Source organism: Sus scrofa, chromosome 5 (assembly GCF_000003025.6).
Source record: "Sus scrofa isolate TJ Tabasco breed Duroc chromosome 5, Sscrofa11.1, whole genome shotgun sequence".
NCBI lineage: Eukaryota > Metazoa > Chordata > Mammalia > Artiodactyla > Suidae > Sus > Sus scrofa.
The window spans coordinates 49,755,107-49,775,079 of NC_010447.5; the positions used below are offsets into that span (position 1 = coordinate 49,755,107).

Below are 19,973 nucleotides of genomic sequence, written 5' to 3' on the forward strand. Positions count from 1 at the left end.
TGGTGTATGGATACTTATACATGCATATATTAAATGTCTTAAAAAATAAAACCAAAGACAAGGAGGATTGTGGTACGAGCATCTTGCCTTTACACTAGAGTTGGCCTCAGACACTCATACTCCCTTTCTTACCTGCTCTGGTGACCTTCTGGATTAGAGTTTCAGAGAAACAACCAGAGGTAGTAGCTGTAGCAAGACAGCAGCTGGGACCATACGGATCTCAGCATCCTGCCTTATGGCCATTGTCTTTGTTTCTATCTTTGCGCTGCCACTATGTCTCTTGCTTGTGCTCTCCCTACATCCCCTCCTCAGTGCCTCCTCCTCTTCCTGACTCCAGCTCCCATTGCCCCTTGTAACTTACCCTTCTTCCTTCATTTTCCTCTATTGGTACAAGATGAGACAAGATTCCCTAATTAGGAAATTTTTAAAAGACTGTTTTTTAAAGTGTATGTAGCCAGGCAGCTACCATTCCCTAAATCCCATAATCACCATTAACGATAGAAAAAATTATTTTTGTATACTTTATCAATTAGAGTGTATTAGATGGTATGTCCCTTAAGTGCTGAAATAATAGATATTTAAAATAAATGCAACACTTTTCTCATATCTCTATGTGAGAATGGGTTGTTGCTGCAATAAAAAATAATTTGAGGCTAACAACAAGAAAGAATAGTGAGTAATATCCTTTCCCCTTCCCCAACTGCTGAAAATGAAAATCATGTCAGCATCAAGTCATTTTTGCCACATCCCTTGTTAACAGCTTTTTCAGGGTGGGTCATAGTTCTGTGTTTTGTTAGTGTCTTAACTCCATAGTGACATGCTTAAATCTTATTCCACATTGATTTTGTAGTATGTATATTTTTATTTTTCGGTTACCCCCTGATTTGATGGCTCTCATTATTAAGTTAGTATCAACTTTGACCAAAAAAGTACAACCTTGAGTGAAGAATAAAGTTATTAATATGATAAGATTAATAATTGATTTTGCTATTTAGAATTTGTGTGTGGTGTCTTATTGTGTATGTCTCAGAAAGTAAACTTACTGTCTGCCTGTCGCCAGGAAAAAAAAAAAGTGGGACCTAATCAAACTGCTGTGGGGTCAACCCTTGTGGTTTTAAAGGCCCTTAATGTTGTCCAGCTGCAAAATAAAAGGAATTGGGAGGGGAAGTTGGAAGGAGTGGAGGGGGTTGGGGGGGAATGTGTGGAAAAGAACAGGGAGTCTGGCTTTTATTTTTTTTTTTAAGTGAGTTCAGTGCCAGCCTGGACATTGGCTGTGCAGACTATTGAGCCATTGTCTGCTCCATTTCCAGAATAGCCCCCAGTTAATCACTTCGGCTTTGAAGGGAATTTCCTCGTGGAATTCTCCACAGAAAATCTAATCAACTGACCTGCCCTCTCAACAATGGAAGGCTTTTTTTTTCTCTCTTTCCCTTATTGGGGCGGGCTCTGTAATGTAGCCTTTTGTGCAGAATGAACCCTCCCAGTAGGAGTGGAGAGCGTGTGTGAGTGACTGAGTGTGTGTGTGTGTGTGTGTGTGTGTGTGTGAAGAATGCACACTATCTCGTGTTGGTGAGTGTGTGCCTACTCCCTGACCAGATGCTGCGGTGCACGGGGCAGCCACCATCTCTGCATGCGTGTCTGTGTAAGTGTCTCTCTCTGTGTGTGTATGTGCCTCTGTCATTTCATGTCAAAGGTACATTACCTGATTACCTTCCTCGCCTGCCAGATTTTTATCTAGATAATTGGAACTGCTATGGAGGCTGTGCCTTGCCAGCCAGCTTAGGAGCTGTAAAGCCATAGGTTTGTCCACCTTGTTATCTGTGGCTGCCTGGGCAAAGGAAATTAAAGAGATCCACAGCCAAGGGAGCGCTCCCACCCGACCTCCCCAGCAGTCCCAAACAGGACAGTTTGGTAGTGCCATCTTTTTGTTTTCATTTTTTGGTTTGGTTTGGGGTTTCATTCCCTGGAGTGCGTGCTTTTTGGCATGTGGATACCTATTCCCCTCCACATCGCACATCGTGTTTTATGGAGTTTAGAGCTGAGGAAACTTTGGTTGGGTTGCCAGGACGTTCGCACCACTTTGTGGAAAGCACGAGCTAACAGTGAGACCGACAGAGTGAGTGACAAGTTGTTTACAGGTTTCCTTGAAGGGGCCTCTGCTATATTTCAATCTGTCAAAGTTGCTTTTCTTCCCTCAGAACAATGCCTGATTGTTGTGTGTGTGAGTGTGTGTGTGTGTGTGTGTGTGTTTCCGTGTGCGCACGGAGAGAGCCCAGGAAAGGGTGAGAAGGCATAACAATTCTTTGTGTAAAAATGCTATTACTAACATTTAATTTTTTTGCCTAATTAGTTAATAAATGCAATTTAACCGGGGTTCTGTCAGTATACAGATTCCTGTTTTAATCAGTAGCAACTGCATTTTTAAAATCACATTATCTGTGTGTTGTGTGCATGCGTGTCCGTGTGTGAGTTTTATTATTTAGAGGAGAGAGAGTATGGGAGATGTGTTAAATGAGTTGACTTCTCACATTTGGTGATGTCTAGAAGGGAGAATTAAAAGGAAAGGACAGGCACCCTGAGGTTGTCTAGTGCCTTGCAGCCCGAGCGCAAGGGGGGAGAGACCAGACCCTGCTGCTGGAAGTGCGCTACCCCTTTAAGAGACTGGTCAAGGAGTCCTAGGAAAGGGAGGAGGAGAGGGGGAGAGAGGGGGAGAGAGAGAGAGACTGAGAGAGAGAGAGAGAGAGAGAGAGAGAGAGAGAGAGAGGGAGAGAGAGGGAGAGGGGGGAGAGAGAGAGAGAGAGAGAGAGTGAGAGAGAAAATCAATTGGTTTAGAAGGTTTGGACTCACTTGACAGGTTCAGTTGGAGACGATCATAGGTGGCTGCTGTGACAAAGGGAAATTGTGCTTTTCCAGCATGCTTACTGACCCTGATTTACCTCAGGAGTTTGAAAGGTGAGTACAGTTTTTCCCCCCTAATATATTGAAGTACAACTCTCCCATTTTACAGTAGTCTCTGAATCAATTGGAAGATGCTCCCCTAAAACGTGTTTGCTAGAGAAGCTTTCAGCTAGTGCTTCTGCAGTCTTGTTAGCTGATTTTTGTTGTGATTGCCCAGACCAAATGGAACTGATTTGCAAAGTCTCCGAGATTTCTGCTAATGTTTTTAGGTTGCGTCCTATAACAGGAAATTTAATGAACATTAAGCATCTCTCTCTCTCCCACTCGCTGCTTTTCTCTTTCTCATTCACTCTCTTACTTTCTTCCCTCATTGATATTTTTCTCCCCTTCTACACCTTTTTAAGTGCTTTTGTGTGTAGAGTGTTAGCATTTTCAACATCTCTGTCTCGTAATTTCTAGGGTGACAGAAGGTTTTAGTGGTGGTTAAAACAGAGGCTATAAGTTCCTATTTGATCCTTCTGTAAAACTTTGGAAGCTGCTCAGTAAAGCACATGACCTTTTGTTGATATAAGAGAGAGGAAATTTTTTAAAGAAAATTTAACATCACAGTAATCTGTTAGTAGATTACTCTTGAAATGTCAAAAAAAGGGAAATGGGAATGATCCCTTTCTAAGTTTTAATGGCCACTTTTTGTGCTGTCTTTTGATTTACTGTATTTTCCATTTTGCTATGATAGGAATAAGTGCATGTGTAATTAAGTAGTTCCTATTAGAGAAATATGTGTAGTATCCTTCCATTTGATGTTGTTTGCAAGTAAGGCAGGGCTTTGAAAGAATTTTAGCCCTCTTCGTGTTCCTATAAGTACACACTGCAATTTTTAAATTTGAGTTCTTATCCCAGCATAAGTTCATTTTTTGGAGCTATAAATAGAATTTTGTTTGCCATTAAAAAGAATTCAAACTTTGTATTCTGTATGGTGAATTAGAAAAAAAAGCTAAAAAAAGCCAGGATGCATGATACCCAGGCTTTTTTTCATTTTCATGAAAGCTACCTTCTGTATAAACATTTGTTGTATCTGACTATGCAATGCAAGCTAGGTGCTAGACCAGCTGGTTAAAAATATGCTAAGTCAAGCTGTTCATCGCTCAAAAGACTGAATTTGATATGAAAAGACGAAAAAAGAAAGGACAAAGATTAAAACATTCTAGAAGTGAAGCAATGGAAGAGAAGGAGGGTATTGAGAATAAAATAATGCTTGAATGTGGTCAGATATTAGAGAAGCCAGTATCAGATCGGGGATGAAAGTATAATAGCCAACATAGATACTTTAATACTGTCTTCTTTCTTTCATTTTCTTCTCTTTGCTTCTTCTTCTTTTTTTTTTAAATTTAAGGTGCATCCTCACTAGATAATTCCAGTGAGTGGTTGAGCTTTCTTAACCTGCTTAAATTATTTTTTTCAAAGTTTTCTATTTTAACTCTTGTAAATAGTTAGCTTTTGTTTGCAAACATAGCCTGTTTCATATGTAGATACTGAAGTTATTTATATTGGAACATACTATTGCTTAATACCACAGTAAGTTCTCTAGCATGTGCAGAGCAGCACTTAAATGATAGTATTTTTCATCTCTGTACTTTCGAAAATAAAACTCTTGAGTCAAATCATGTAAGTCTCTTAAACCTACTGTTCTTAAAAAATGTAGTTACATATTAACAGGCTATAGCCTATTCCTTTATATAGTCAAGCTTTCCTGCTGTGAACTTTATTTGTATTTTTTCAGTTATCTCTTTTTTAAACTAAACTTTTCCCTTTCCTATTCTGATGCTCAAATCTCTTAACATTTTTTTCCTCCTGGTGAGAATTTCATTTTTCTGTCACCCAGAGGCATGCTTTTCTAACTGGCTAATTAAATAAGCAAGTGATAATCAATAGAGCTGTTATATACACAGCATATTTGGAAATAATAGTAGCTAAAGTAATTTTGAAAAATGCCCTACGATATAAAATTTCTTAATAATTTCCCCTGTGGTTGTAATTGGTAATAACATACAAAAATCACGATAAATCATTACTATTTGTTTACATTGCATTTGTACGGCTGAATGTTATCTGTAGTCACCCACATAGAGTATATATCATGCAGACTCAATATTGAATATTTATATTTTCCAAAGGAGGTATGCACACTATAATTACGCTGTCATATATATAGTCGGCTTTTTTTTTTTTTTAACCTTTTTAACTGTCTGCAACTTTCATTGAATATGTAGGTCATTTCTATTGAGTGTTAATTTTTATTCTATTTGCTCACCTGACATAGATGAGTTGTTCACTTAAACTTAGTCAGAAATCTGAAAAGAAGACTTCTAAATTTCTTTATGAAATAGAGAACGTTGCTCTAGAGGACATTAATAATTTGCTTGGGGCTTATGTATTTTGGAAGTTGTATGTGATTTTTTTTTTTTTTCCTAGCTTCATCGGTAGAATCTTGTCTATCTTCTGTTCTTTCCAACCTGTAGACTATTTGGAACTTTAAGGAATACTTAAATAACAAAACTTAAATACAAATAAATACTTAAATACAAAACTTAAATATCTGGATCAAAATTTGGATATAGATTTGCTATGTCTGTATTATCAGCCCTAGACATGAACATGGCCAATGCTCCCAGACTATAAACAATTGTTAAATAATTCAGAAGTAGTACCAATTTCATTGTCTGCTAAATAAAGGTTCGGGAGGTAAAGCAAATTGAACGGTGATTCTAAAAAATTAAGAAGTTGAAATACGTCATTTTTATTTTCAAGCATCCCTTGTAACTGACTGTGATTAATGAAAAACACAATTCTCAGGTGGGAGGTGCACAGGCAAAGTATGTTCTAAGGAATTATTTGTAAGCAAAGTCTTTTTACATCACAGTATTCAGAGGAAACATAACTGGCAATGTGGTGTAAATATTAGTAATAGCGTCATTACAATGAATGCTTGAACTCTCCTAGAAAATTTTAAATGAAGACATTGAGCTTATATATGTACCTGAAAATAAGTAATTAAAATTGTAACTTAAGGTTTTCCTTTAGAATACTATTTATTTTTTCATAGTCCTAGAATGAAAACATTTAAAATATTTGCCTTAAAAATCAATATCAGTTTGTTTCTAATGAATGAAGAAATGCAGTTTTTGTTACTATCAATAACGTTGTATTTTATTTCTTTCCTTATGTTTATATTTATCCTATTTGTAATGTAATAGTTTTATGACTAAGCTACTTGTTACACTTTCTGATTGCTTTATGTTAGAGACATCATTAAAAAGCAAGTGTAAGATGATTGCTTAAGAAGACAGTCTGTTAATGTCTAGAAAGAAAAAAAAATGGGCTTGAAGGTAGTGGGATGAAGCAAATTAAGCTTAATAATAGCACCTATTTGATTGCTTCTCTCAAAACGGGTGTAGACAATACACTGCCAACTTTCTACATGTTGAAGGGAACACTACAAGAGTAAAACCTCCTACAGTAAAAATTTGACTTATGTATTTTATATTCCCATCTAATTTATTTAGGGTCATACTGACTAAAGAAATATTTTTTTTCACATTAAAAAACTTCTGTTTTTCTAAAGAAAGAAACATACATTATATTGTGAAAAACTAATTTGTAAAATTACCATGAAAATTACTATTAGTGGGCTGCAAAAATATTTCTGACATTAGCCAGTTCTTTAATTACCTAAAGTTTGGCCATAGTAATAAAATATTTATGCCTGGACAGATTCATTCCACTTAATTAAGAACTTTTTTTTTAAACCATTGTGCTAGTGAGTGATAAATACATTCAAGTTAACAGGTAACCTCTTAGGTGTGAATCAAAGGAAAGTGATCTCTTCACATTCTGTCACCTAATGGCACTTGCAAACTTGTAAATTTGATATTATGTTTCCAGGATGTTCTGATATCTGCCTTTGTTCCTTTTATTTATTTATTTATTTAATTTACTATTACTTTGTAGAGGAAAAAAGACCAACAGTGATTGTGGATGTTAATTACTCTCCCAATATTTTGCAAGCTAACTGAGTTAAGATATTAGTTTAGAATGCAGCTCGCATGAAGCAGTGGACAAACTATACTTCTATCACACTCACACTGGAGGACTGTCCTGAAGACTTAGCAGGCGACCTGACTGATTACCAAGAACAATTAAGGGTTAGATGTCAGGTAGCTTAGTGTTTAGCAGGTTGGTAGATAATAGAAATGTGTGGATGTTATGATTACTTCATAAGCTCCTGTGTTCTTATCTTATGTTTCTCAAATATAATAAGCATACAATAAGGTATTTTACCTGTGCTCAGGGAGCTTTTAACTGTAGTCTGTATATGCATCATACCTGAGAGGCAAATAATAAGACCTGTTCTAATACTTTAGCACGTTACTCCTCTGTAGAGCTGGAAGCTATTTCAAATGGATTACATTCATAATGCACTTAAAAAGGAAAATTGCATTCATGGATAAAGTCTGATTTTTATTGTCTGTTCTTTCCACTATCAATTCTCCAGCCTCCTCTTGAGTACATGGATAATGCAGATGTGTATTATGGATGTTGAATATCTCCCTTTCTATAGACTAGTTAAATAAATATAACTGATGGATTTTGATTTTCTCCCATAATTTGTTACTCATTTATAATTTCAATGAGATTAACTGACAGCATGGGAAATAAACTAATCTCGAAGTTTCTCTTGTTCTAAGTTATGTGTAGTTTAATAATATGTCAGATCTCTGACTCAGATGATGGCAGTCAGATAGAAAGATGTTCAAAGATTTAAACAAAACAGGAAATAGCTTCCTTTTAAAGGAAAATTTTTGTTGAGTAAGAAATGGACTAAAACAGCAAATTCTTTCTTGCTTCATTCATTCTGTCCTTTTTTTCCCCTTTTCACTGATTGAGAGCATCATCATTTATGTTACATATAAGATTTGAATGTTATATAGCTGAGTATGATCAAGTGATACTGCTAGAAAATAAAAAAATTTAAGACTGATACTATTTCGCTTCAGTGAATAGCATTTATGTGCCATTCTTTAAGAGAATGCTTCATAGTCCTTCATTTTAATCAGGAACTAATCATGGTTCAGAGTGGACCTTTTCATCCTTTCTGACTTGTGTTTTTTCTCCTGCAGTTTGGAAGCTGCACTCCCTTCTCTTTAGCACTGTCTCTTCTCTTCACTTACTAGTTGAGAGTTCAGACATCCCTGGAGCTACTGTGGCGTATGGTTCTGCTTGTCCAATAGGGGGGTGTTGCATTTCTCCACATTCAGTATCCTTTTCCCTTGGAGCCTGAGAGTGAAACCTCAGCAGTACTCCCTGCCTTTGCCAGCCTGAGGAGTCAGAGACTCAAAGTTGTTCCCAGCTCTTGCGCCTTCATTGTAGAGCTGCACTCTGCTCAGTGGGCTGCCGAGAAGGACCAGACCGAAACAAGATTTAGAAGAATTCTGGTGAGAACTGTTTATAGGGATATGGTATTTTAAAAGAATGTAGTAAACAAACAGAATTGTGGCATAAACAAAGATAATTAGCATAAACAATGTCGTTTTAGGACAGGTGGTTTAAAAAAACAAACAAAACAAAAAACCCAAATATGAACCCAACTTGAATGCTGCCAGTTTGGAACCACTGAACCTTAATCTGTACTTCATGAGAATTACCCAGGTTTGTTGATAAACTTATTAACATGCTTTTTCTGTTTCTTTTGTATCTTTTCTGGTCATTATGCCCTTTTGTCACCCAGCTTGAAAGTAATTAATCTATTACAAAGTAGTTTAAGGACTTTTTACCCATAAAACATGACAGAAGGAAAATTAAAAACAAAAGCTTGTGGTTGTTCATAGACATTTGAAATCAGTGTTGAAGCTTAAATCAATTCAAGTCTGAACTCAGCTTATGTATTTCAAATCTATCATTTTATCTAAGTGATATTTCAGTCACTTGGCTCTTTAGTGTTAATACATTTACTTTTGTCATGCCTTAGAAATAAGAATTTTTTTTAATTTTAATTTTTTTTGCTGTGGCTGAATCTTGACTTGTGTTATATGTTTATTTCTAAGTGGTACTTATGTCTGCTTCTTATTTTCTCTGTAACTTAGTGAAGGTGGTACGGCAGTGTGTAAATGTAGCTGGTGATCAGGCAGTGTGAGGATGCTAACTGTTGTGAACCATGTTATCTGCACTTTCTATGCCGTCGTGATGAATTTTTATCTGGAGATATTTAGGTTTATTACTAAATGACGTTTTTTCTTCATGCCTTGTACTGAAATATTTTGATTTAGATGAAATGTGGAGTGTGGCGAACAGAAAGCTGTTTATTTTCCTTGCATTAAGGACCAAAGTTCTCTACTGAAATTTAAAAGATTTTTTTTTCTCTTTATTTTCTCACGGAGAATATGGACCAGAAATTCAAAGTAGGTAGTTCTGGTATTCTTCAGCCCTTCTCTTTGCTGAAATGAAAGCATATGTGAATGAGTTTTGGTTTCTTAGAGTTAAAAAGATGTGTGTAAACTAGTAAACCATGTCTCATTCATGTGCTATGGAGATTTCTCATACTTCAAGGACAAAAATAATTTGGCTACTAACGAATTAGGGCTACCTGCCAGTGCCAACACATACTGTAGGTAAGAAGAACACTATAAAGAAAAGCTGCTGGCAGCAAATCCGTTGAAACTTTCATATGTAACAGTGTTTCTATTTCTGCTCTTCACATCTTTGAAAGAATGTGTTTTTTAGAAAAGAAAATGTTAAAAAACACAAGATAATGATATTTCTTAAAAATGTATTAGTAGCTTCATTTTTAATATTTCTCATTGTAGAGATGCAGAGGGTTTTATTATGTTCTGTGAGCACGTGCCTCCTCTCTCCATCCCAGGCATTTCTGTCAGGTTGAAACCTAAGAATCAGATGCATTGAGAGTAGATGGAATATGAAGAAATGAAATTTACTGCAGAGAGCCAAAAAAAGGCACCCTCGAAACCTTATAAGATTTTTATATTGGGAGTTTAAGAGAGTTGGATCATTTGGGACACTGAGCAGCAATTTCATAAAGGATGTGTCCTCTCCTTTAGGGCTTCAGGAACGTTATTGAGAAGAGAGGGAAAGAGTTAACCTGCTTTGCTTGGTGATGATTTTTTAATCTAGTTGTAAAAGAGGATATAGGCCCAAACTGTTTTCCTGGTATATTTTTAGTCAAAATTTATTTTAAATGTAGTAAATTATTTACTTTACTATTGATTGTGGTTTTGTTTTGGGTTTTTAGCAGAATTAGGATGTGATACCAAGGGTGTAGGTATAGGTTGTTTGAGAATTGGTTTTGGAACTTTCACATAGGATCTGTTGATTTAGTCATTTTAAACAATTTTTATCTAATAAAAGAGCATCCTAATGAAAAAGAAACACAAACATTGAAAGTGAGAAATAGGCCTCACGTAAGAGTACACAAAACGAAAAAGTAAGCCTTTATTTATGCTATTAATTTTCATTCACAGTGATTATAGGTTACTTGATGAAGTTCTAAAACCCTTTTTTTTTTTTCTAATTCTGGCATCAAGGTATTATGTGTTTGCTTACAAGTCTTCCTTTGGGTTATTTACCCTGGGCCAGAGTTTGTTGGGCAATAATTTACAAAGTCCAAAGACTTTTTGAAAACTTGTTTTCTCATGTCCTTTTGTTTCAACCCCTTATTTTTTAAACTTGCTATTGAGTTTCACACTATGTTTAAGAAGAGTTTACAGGAAGATAAAAAATTAATGTTAGTATTTCTTCTTTTTGGTCAGCACTACAAGAGGTCTATGTCAGAGATTTATTAAGATACTGTATAGTGAAAGGAATAAAGTAGTAATGAAACTTCAATTTCTGATTCATACACTAATTCAACTTTGAGCTGGAATGAGGGATAACTGAATACACACCATCAGATTCAGATTGTCATCTCCCCCATAATACGATCAGGATGTGAAGAAAACTTTTATGCCATATGCAAAGTACCATTAATCAAACAGAACACCTTGGAATGGAAAAACAAAGATAACAACAAATGCTATTGTTGAGACAAGAACTTCTGTTTCTCTCCAGTCCTAAACACAGAATTTGGGAAACAGAGGAAAATGTATTGTTTTTAGAGCCCTAAGGATTATGGGATATAAATATGGTAGTGCAATTGTTTCTAAAAATTTTTAGCATTACTGGAAGAATAAATTGGATCTAATTTGACCTATAAATAGTTTAGGAATATTTAATGCTTTAAAAGCATTCTTCTAGAGAAAAAAAAAAAACATATCCAAAAGCTCTTGCTAGCAATTTAAGGAACAAAAGTAAAGGAACAGAAAATATAGACTTTAAATGTAAATTAAAAGATAATTGGGAGTCACTAACAGTTATGTGAAGAATTTATTTTAGGGAATGTAATAGTTATACACATATACACTTATAAAAGTTTGGAGTTTAGGAGAAACTTTTTCACTTACAGGGTAATGCAATTTTCAATAAATTGATTTTGAATACATCATACCAAATCCTGATGAAGCTGTAGCTTGGGGGAGAAAAATCTTGAAATGAAGAAATACTTTATAGAGATACAAACAAGTTTCTTTCCACTTGTTCATTTTGCAGCACAGAATCTTATGACATGAGCTATAGGGACATATAATAAAATTCCAGCTTTAAAATCTGAAGGTGGTATTGTAGTCCATACTTAATAGAAAATTTGCCTTCAAGGAGTTGGTTAAATCAAGGTACACTTAAGTAACATTTGGGGATATTTGAGACTTCGGGTTGAGAGTAGAAATTTAAGTGTTATATTAAGACAGACATATAAAATGGCAGTTTTTTGGTGGATTTTTAGTATTTCTCCTAAAGCAAGAATAATTTCCTCTTTTTGGTAAAAATTTGCATTTGTCATGAAAAAAAAATTTTTTTTGGAAGGGTAACATAATAGAAAATGTTATTAGCTAAGTCTTAAGATCTCAAGTTCCATTTCTTCCCTACTGACTGAGAAGAGGTTTGGGGTCTTAGTGTTTGCATCTGTAATATTTGACGATGGCCTGGATAGTCTCTAAAATCTCTCAATTCTAAAATTTCATCAGTTTGACATACATTTGAAAAATCCTAGGCTCCTCACTCTAGTGGTCAGAATTCTTGTATTAATGCACCTATCTGAAGACATACTATCTCCATATAGCCAGCCTTAAACATGTGGAGTCACTTCTCAGTTTACCTGTCAGTTGTTGGATGATGGTGGGCAGGAACATGTAACCGGAGTATAATTTAGGAGTTTTAAATCTAAGTACTGTGTATAATACTTACTTAGTATTAAGTGCTCAAATTTGCCATGAACTATTTCGAATCTAGGTGTTTTAAAAGATAATATTCACCTTCTGCGTGTTTGAAGTTCTCAGGTGCATCAGATCCCTACCCTCAACTCTAACAAAATATTGTGAAAAATAAATTATATATGAATTGCTAAACAAGGTACCGTGGGGGAATATGAAAAGCAAAAGAGTGGCATTTTAGGTCAAAGAGCTGAAAGTCTATTTATAAAGATAAGATAAAAGGAAAAACACACTAGACTAGACAGTAGAGCATTAGGCCAACATGGGGGCTCTGGACAGTTTATATGAATAAATAAAACATTGGCCTGGAAAGTGGCAAGATCAACTAAGATTAAAAACAGGTAGTCCAAGGAAAGATTTTAAGTGGTTTTCAAAATAAATTAGACAACTATTAGCAATAGTATCAGGCCAGCCAAACTAACATGCGTTAGTTGGCAGTCTCAAGAAAAAAATGTTAAACCCGTTGAAGCAAGAAGTAGAGGAACAACCAATGAAAGATGCATTTAAAGAGCTATATGATCTGAGCGGGCAAGCTTCATATACCATTAATATGTTCGGCAGATTGCATGCTTTTTAAAAAACACAATTTTTTTTTTAAAGAGTAGTTATACCATCAGTAACATAATTTTTAGTTACATATATATACAAGGACCTTCCAGATTATGTATACTTTAAAAAAAATGATTATGGTATCAGAAAATCCTTGTACAAATTTGTTGTGAGTTTTAAATATAGAGCTGTGTATTTGAGATAACGTAGGAATTGACTATATGTTAAAATTAATTCTTTGCTTAATAATTGTGATGTTGAATTTTTTAATTCTCTTCCTGACATTTTTAATTTAGGAATAAGGAATGAGTGTTATTCTCTTATTCTGGTACAGGTATAAAGTATAAAGGCTTTAAAAAAAAAAAAAAAAAAGCAGAAAAGAACCTTATGAACCAGAACTGCATTTAGAGGGAAGAAAATGTGCAAATTTCCTACTGTTAAACAAGAAAGAAAAATCTGGAAATCATCCCAGTTGGGCAACTTACTGCTAATATATTTTATAATCCAGTATTTAGTGATATACAAAGTTGGCATATGTTCCTACAGTTTCTAAATCAAGAATTAAAACTTTGTGATGTATAAGTCACTTAAATTCTTTGGGTTTCAGCCATGCATCTATAAAATGGGCTTTAAAATGAATATAAAATTATTTATCCTCTGATGCTAATGAGGCATCTTAAACTTATGAAAATTTATAAGAATACTTGGATATCTCTGATGTAAGCCACTTGAATGTAAACTTTGAAAACTAGGTTTAATTTTTGACAAATGTAAAATGGTCAGAACTCCAATGAGAATTATATATTTTTGTTTGATATTTGAAAATTATTTTAGCATATAAAAATACCTGTAAGAAATTTACTGACTTTTTAAAAATTTTGTAGTTAATACAACTATTAATTGTTTTAAATGCATTTATAATTGTTGATCTGAGGTAACGTGTACCTAAATAGCAACAGTATAGCTGTAGTTTCCTCTGATTGCTTACTGTTGATAATGAAATATCTTAAAAGTCCATCTCTTCCCATTTTATATATAGAAAATCTGATACAACAAAAGTTGCTTTTGTATGAATCCATATATCAAGTGTTTAAGTAATGAGTTTACTGGTTAAACATACTCCTATGCTTTAATGTATATACATGAAAATTCATTTATATATGTATAATCATAAAAATGAATCATTGTGTAGAAAAATTATTGGACAACAAAAAAGTGACTTGCTGTTAAGGTAAGAAAAGTTCATACACTGTTTAATGCTTTTAAATGTATTATTTGCACAAATATTTTGAAAATTACAAAATATTAAATAAATTGAAGAAACTTACTTGCAAATATATTACCTCATAGATTTTCATAGTAAAAGTAACTAACATGACTCATTTTGTATTAGCTACCTACTCCTTAGACAGGAGGTAAAGCTTGGGGAAATTTATAGGTTCCTTTTTATGGGAAGCTGTATAACAAACAAACAAAAAACACCACAGAAACAGAACCCTTATTTTTGATATAAAATTGTTTTCCATTGATATAATCTGTTGAAAGCCAGAAGCCATCCAAAGTGCTGATACCAATTTAAGAAGATGATCTTTTGCCTTAATTATACATCTGGGAAATATTAGCTGAACATTTTGTGGAGAACAGTGAATACCTTATTTGCCAGTTGTCTAAAATGCTGCTAATGATCGACATAGTGCCAGTGTTTTGATGGCTCAAACCTAGGCTGAATATGAATACAAAGAACACAGTTGGGGGAAAAAAGCGCACATTTTATACAAAACAGATTTCAACCATCTGCTTGGCACTTAGGTTTGCGACTATAGGCGATATATGAAAGAGACCACTGTCCATGTTATGAATGGTATCACTTTTATTGGTACCTTAGAAAAACCATAGGGTTTGAAAGCATACATAGCCAATGATTTTCTTCAGCTCAATAATGAAAGCAAGGGCCTCAGCCAAAATTTTGTTATCTCCATAATCTCTTCTATGTCAGTCGTCTTTTCGTAGCAAAATGGGTTTCACTAAAGTAGATCTTAGGATATTAAAATATACCAGACAGCACTATACAACTGGCCCTTAGGAAGGAGAACCCCAGATGGTTATGAGATAAAATACTGTTTGCTTTAGGAATAGGTTATATTCCTGAGTCTGTTGCCTGAATACTATGGTGCATGTCAAATCAGCATGGAAGTTAATGGTCCAGAAGCACTTCTGATTTTAATGCTTTCCCATTTGTTCTGAATTTATAGTATTAAATCAGACCAGTGCTATTTCATCACTAGTTCAGTAAGGGAAAAACAGGCTGTAGACAGGAAACTATAAGCAAAATCTGATTATTTAAACTATTTCATTTACTTTAAAGATATAGGAGAAATTCTCAATTAACAAATATTGGCAAATATTATATATTAGAGGTTTGTAAATTTATAGAGCAGGTGGTAGGAGTTATTACAGTCTGTTACTTAGGACATAGTAAGCAAAAAATGAGTTTTTGACTAAGTAATTTGACTTGCTGTATTTTCCTTATCTAAAGTATATTTTGTAGTTTAAGTATTAGGGAAATTGAGCCATTTAAATGGGTTAGCTTATTGATTTGTCTGTATTATATAAATTACCATGGATATATTGAGACCATTTTAGCTTTTGAGGAAGAAGTATGTAATTTACTGAAAATTATGAAGTGTTGTTCTCAGAATCTCCTCTATTTATGCTTTCCAATATGGTAGCCACTAGCCATATGCCACTATTGAGCACTTGATATGAGGCTTATCTGATTCGAGGTTTTCTATAAGATACACACTGGATTGAAGACTTAGTTTGAAGGAAAGGATGTAAAATATCTTGCTAATTTTTCTTAAATATTGATTACATGTTGAAATGATAATATTTAGATCTATCAGTTTATATAAAATGTTATTAAGGTTATTTTCACCTATTTCTTTTTACTTTTTTCAAGTGGCAGTTTAAAAATTTTAAGTTACATGTGTGGCTCATATTTGTGGCTCACATTATATTTCTGTTGGATGGCGCTGTTTTCGCCCTTTCTGTGTGGGAAGAAAGGTGAAACTTCTATCTGCATCTAGGTTCTAGTAGTTCAGTAAGATAGCAATGAGTCAAAGAGACTTAAGTTTTTATTAACTGTCTTCCTTCCTTAACTTTCTTCTACAAGAAGGTGAGATTTTATCACTTTTACGAAAGCCCTAATGGTAACACTGACTTGCACAGATGTTTATATCATTTACCCAATGAATATTGTCAGTTTCTCCAAACTTCCACGGAGTTACAGTGGAAAAGAAGATGTTTGCTTAGGGGTTGTTGAGATTATTTTAGAACTTGTATGTTTGAAAGGTATGATTATGTTTACTTTGATGAAATGCAGTATGTCTGTAATTTCTTCACTGGGTTTGAGGACGTTTGTGGTTGAGTAGGGATAGATACATTCTCCTTTTGCATCACAGCTGATACTACACACAATTTCTAAACCTGAACCAGAAGATGATGTGATCCAAGCTTTTTCTCTACAGATATAAAGATAGCACTACATTTAGTATGTACCTATCATGTGCCAGATAGCTTCACAATGAAGAAAAATAAAAGAGTGAGTTGCCTAATTTCTCACAGGTATTAAGTGATAGAACTAGGATACCAACCCAAACAGTCCAGCTTCAGAGACCTCACTCATAACCATCGAATTGTCATATTGGTCACAATTACAGAATGCTTCCAGAATGTTATAAATGTTATTATTTATTTTAGTGTCAGAAATTTCTTTATTCATTCAACAAATGTATTCCATATACCTATTATGCCAGGAATTATTTTAGTTGCTGAATAACTATTAAAGAATTGCAGACACTGAAAATAAATAACATACAATAATGGTGATAGAAACTTCTAATTTCTTCTCTCTGAATGAATACATTCACTCATGGCACAAGGTAATGTGCTAGGTGGTATATATCCAGACATCTGGACAACTAAATAAAGGTTTTCTTGGTAGGTTATCTGGAACTGTTTGAGAGATACCAATTTCCAATGCACATTAGAGATGGAAATTCCTTACCATGTGAAGTGTAACTATATAAAATTTCTCAAATATCTCTTTCTTAAGTCTTTTAGAATAGACTAGCTATCTAGATAACATCTTTATAGACAGGCAGTGCCTTTACTCAGAAAATTTGTCTGATTAGTTTTTGATATCTTAATTGGACAGGACACCTCTTTATAGTATTTGCTAAGTATGTCAGTGTTCACATCTTATATGGTGATTTTATATGGAAAACTTGGTGATGAATTGGTAAATAATGATGTAATTAGCATGATATTAAATCCTTTGATCTGAATTGTAGCTGTGACATACTGGTTTTATTGTGTGACAGGCAGGACAGTTGGTAATTTTGAGTGGAAAACTCAATCAAGTATGTGACAGGTAAAAACCTACAGATGCCTAGGAACAATAAGGCATTTGGGAATGAGGATGAACCTTATGGTTTTACTCCACAGATTTTTCAGTTTTACTATTAAATTTATATATGTTAATATGGATTTGAATTGTTCCATGGATCTCTGTTTTAAGTCTCTTATGTGTTTTTTCCATATGTAGATATGGCTGTGGTTTCTGTTGCTCTTTTTGATTTCTTGAGTTGTTATAGCTGTAGTTACTGATGGGCATTGGAATTAGACTGCTAAAATTAATTTCACAACTTACCACTTATTAGCTATGTGATTTTGCAAATTACATAAATTCCCCATGCCTTAATTTCTTCACATGTGAAATGGGAATTATAATAATTTCCACCATTTAGATCATTTTGCTGTTTAAATAAGAACACATGTAACTTAATTGTCTCAAGGAGTAGATATTATTTCTTCAAACAGATTTTAATCATGTAGAAGGAATTCCAAAATATTTCACATAATATGGCAAATGACATTGGGCTACATACTAAAAAATATTAAGTACTTAGTAAATAATGTTGAAGCCAGTGGTTTGTATAGGATTTATTAGAACTTCAGATACTTCCTAAAATGTTAAAACATGAAAATAAAATATTCATGTCATAGAATCACTTATATTATACATATTATACAAATATATTAAATATATGTATATAAGCTATAATATATACATCCTTTATACAGTTATGTATTATGCATATATCATGCATACCATGTATATGTTTATGTGTGTATATAGATGTATAGATAAAACAAGCGAAGAGAAGTATTTCTACAACCTTGGCTAATAATATTCTGATTTTAAAAAGCTTATTTTATCCATAATCACTTTTGTTTTAGGGGGCCCTGGTGGCTGAGGGAGTAATTTATGTTATGAATACTTAAATTGTCTTCAGTAGAAGTATTGCAGAAGGTTCATAAGGCATTCTTTACATTGCCATTTTTAGTAGAGACCAGATAAGAGAAAGAATGTTGAATGATAACTAACTTAGTGAAGGAAGGCATTTCTATAAGTAGCTAAACTAATGTTTGCCAGGTATGTAGATTTCCTGGTGAAAGGATACTGGCAGAGATCTAAGAAAAGGCTAACATGTCCCTTAAACTATCTCCTTTAAATAACAGTTGTTACATCCAGGCTGTTGCTAAGAGATGAGGAACAATCACTTCTTGACTGAGTTGTATTCTTGCCTAAATTGAGGGCACTCCCACCGCTGTCCTTAAATTGACTCTAGATTTATGACTACATAGAGACAAAGCAAGAATTTTCCTCAGGAAGCACTTTTGGATCTGCTCAAGTACCTGAAGAGCATTGCATTGAGACTGTAGAATATGGTAATAGTACATCAATCAGGGGTTATCTTCATTTGAAGCATATTAAGGCTGTCTGTTATTTGTTGTCCACTCTGGTGAATATTTTGTTTGCAGATTTTGAACAGTTTAGCATCTCCTCAAGCAGTAACTTTAAAAGTTACCCCAAATTAACTAAATGAAATAAATTAGCAGTTAATTTTATATGCTTTCATATGATTTAGTAGTAAATCTACATTTAGAGTGATGTAGACAAAGAAACATTTCCATCTTGATTTGCTCATTTAAAAATATTGGTGAATACTTACTGTATCAGTAATTTGCCAATATGAAAATACCCATCATTGTGAACAAAGGAATGGGAGGGAGTGACAAAAGCAGCAGAGACTATATGATAAAATAGGTATCTACAATTTGTCACTTTATTGATACAAGAATATCATTTAAAAGCACTGCTTTTTGTACATTTGCCAACTAAAGTATCACCACAACTGATGATTTTGGTATAATTATTTTACAGCTGTTCTTTATGATAACATTTAGGCACTTACAGATCATGATGGCAAATCTAACTCATAAGCTTGGAAGATTTTTGACTTTACATTTGTTACAACTGAAAACATCCCGATCATCTGTAAAATGTAACAGTTATTCAGAGATAGCGTCTTAATGTCTCTCTTTATTTCAAAAAAGTCCAAATCTGCAGAAAGGTTGAATGAGTATCACAATGAACATCCACAAACTTTTCACCTAATTATTAACTTTTGGCCCCTTTGCTTTTGTCTTTCTCTATTTCTTCTTTATTTTTTTCTTTTTTGAAAAAAAATTTTCAGGCTAACACTGGTACGAACTAGATCATTCTCCTGTGTAGCCACAATAACATCAGCACATCCAAGAAAGAAAGAAAAAACAGTAATATTATTTGATATAGTCCATATCCACTTTTTCTAATTGTCCCAATAATGCTGTTTTAAGCTTTCTTTCTTTTTTTTTTTTTTTTTTAAATCCAAAATCAAGTCAAGCATGAGGTATTGCATTTACTTATGATCTCTCTCTAGGTGTCCTTTAAATTGTAAATTGTGTCCTGCCATTTTTTTGTCTTGACATTATTTTAATCTCATATAGTATCTCACAATCTGAATTTGCCTGGTTGTGTTCTTATGATTAGATTCAGAATAGATACCAGTTTTAAAGACAGTTATTAGACCATTGGCCTTTTAAAAATAACAAGATTATAATTAGATCTATAAGGAATGGCTACCTCCAAGTTCAAATTTGGGGTTCCAAATTCATGGAGACTTTTTTTTTTTCTTAGCTTTGATTTTAAGAGATGTAATTCATCAAAGGAAGGCTATCCAAACCATGGTGATTTGTCTTGTAGAG

At 33.8% G+C, this 19,973-nt stretch overlaps 1 protein-coding gene across 44 annotated transcripts in view; it reads left to right on the plus strand.

Moving 5' to 3' along the window:
- SOX5 (SRY-box 5) overlaps positions 1–19,973 on the plus strand; it is a 1,006,514-nt gene that overhangs the window by 595,157 nt on the left and 391,384 nt on the right. For 2 of the 44 annotated variants that reach the window (XM_021092966.1, XM_021092963.1), the window contains exon 1: positions 2,737–2,952. The exons of 35 other annotated variants lie outside the window; for them this stretch is intronic. In XM_021092966.1, coding sequence (XP_020948625.1) covers positions 2,915–2,952 — 38 coding nt within the window. In that variant the 5' untranslated portion in view covers positions 2,737–2,914. 7 more of the 44 variants (XM_021092956.1, XM_021092967.1, XM_021092958.1 and 4 more) reach the window with 6 other exon arrangements.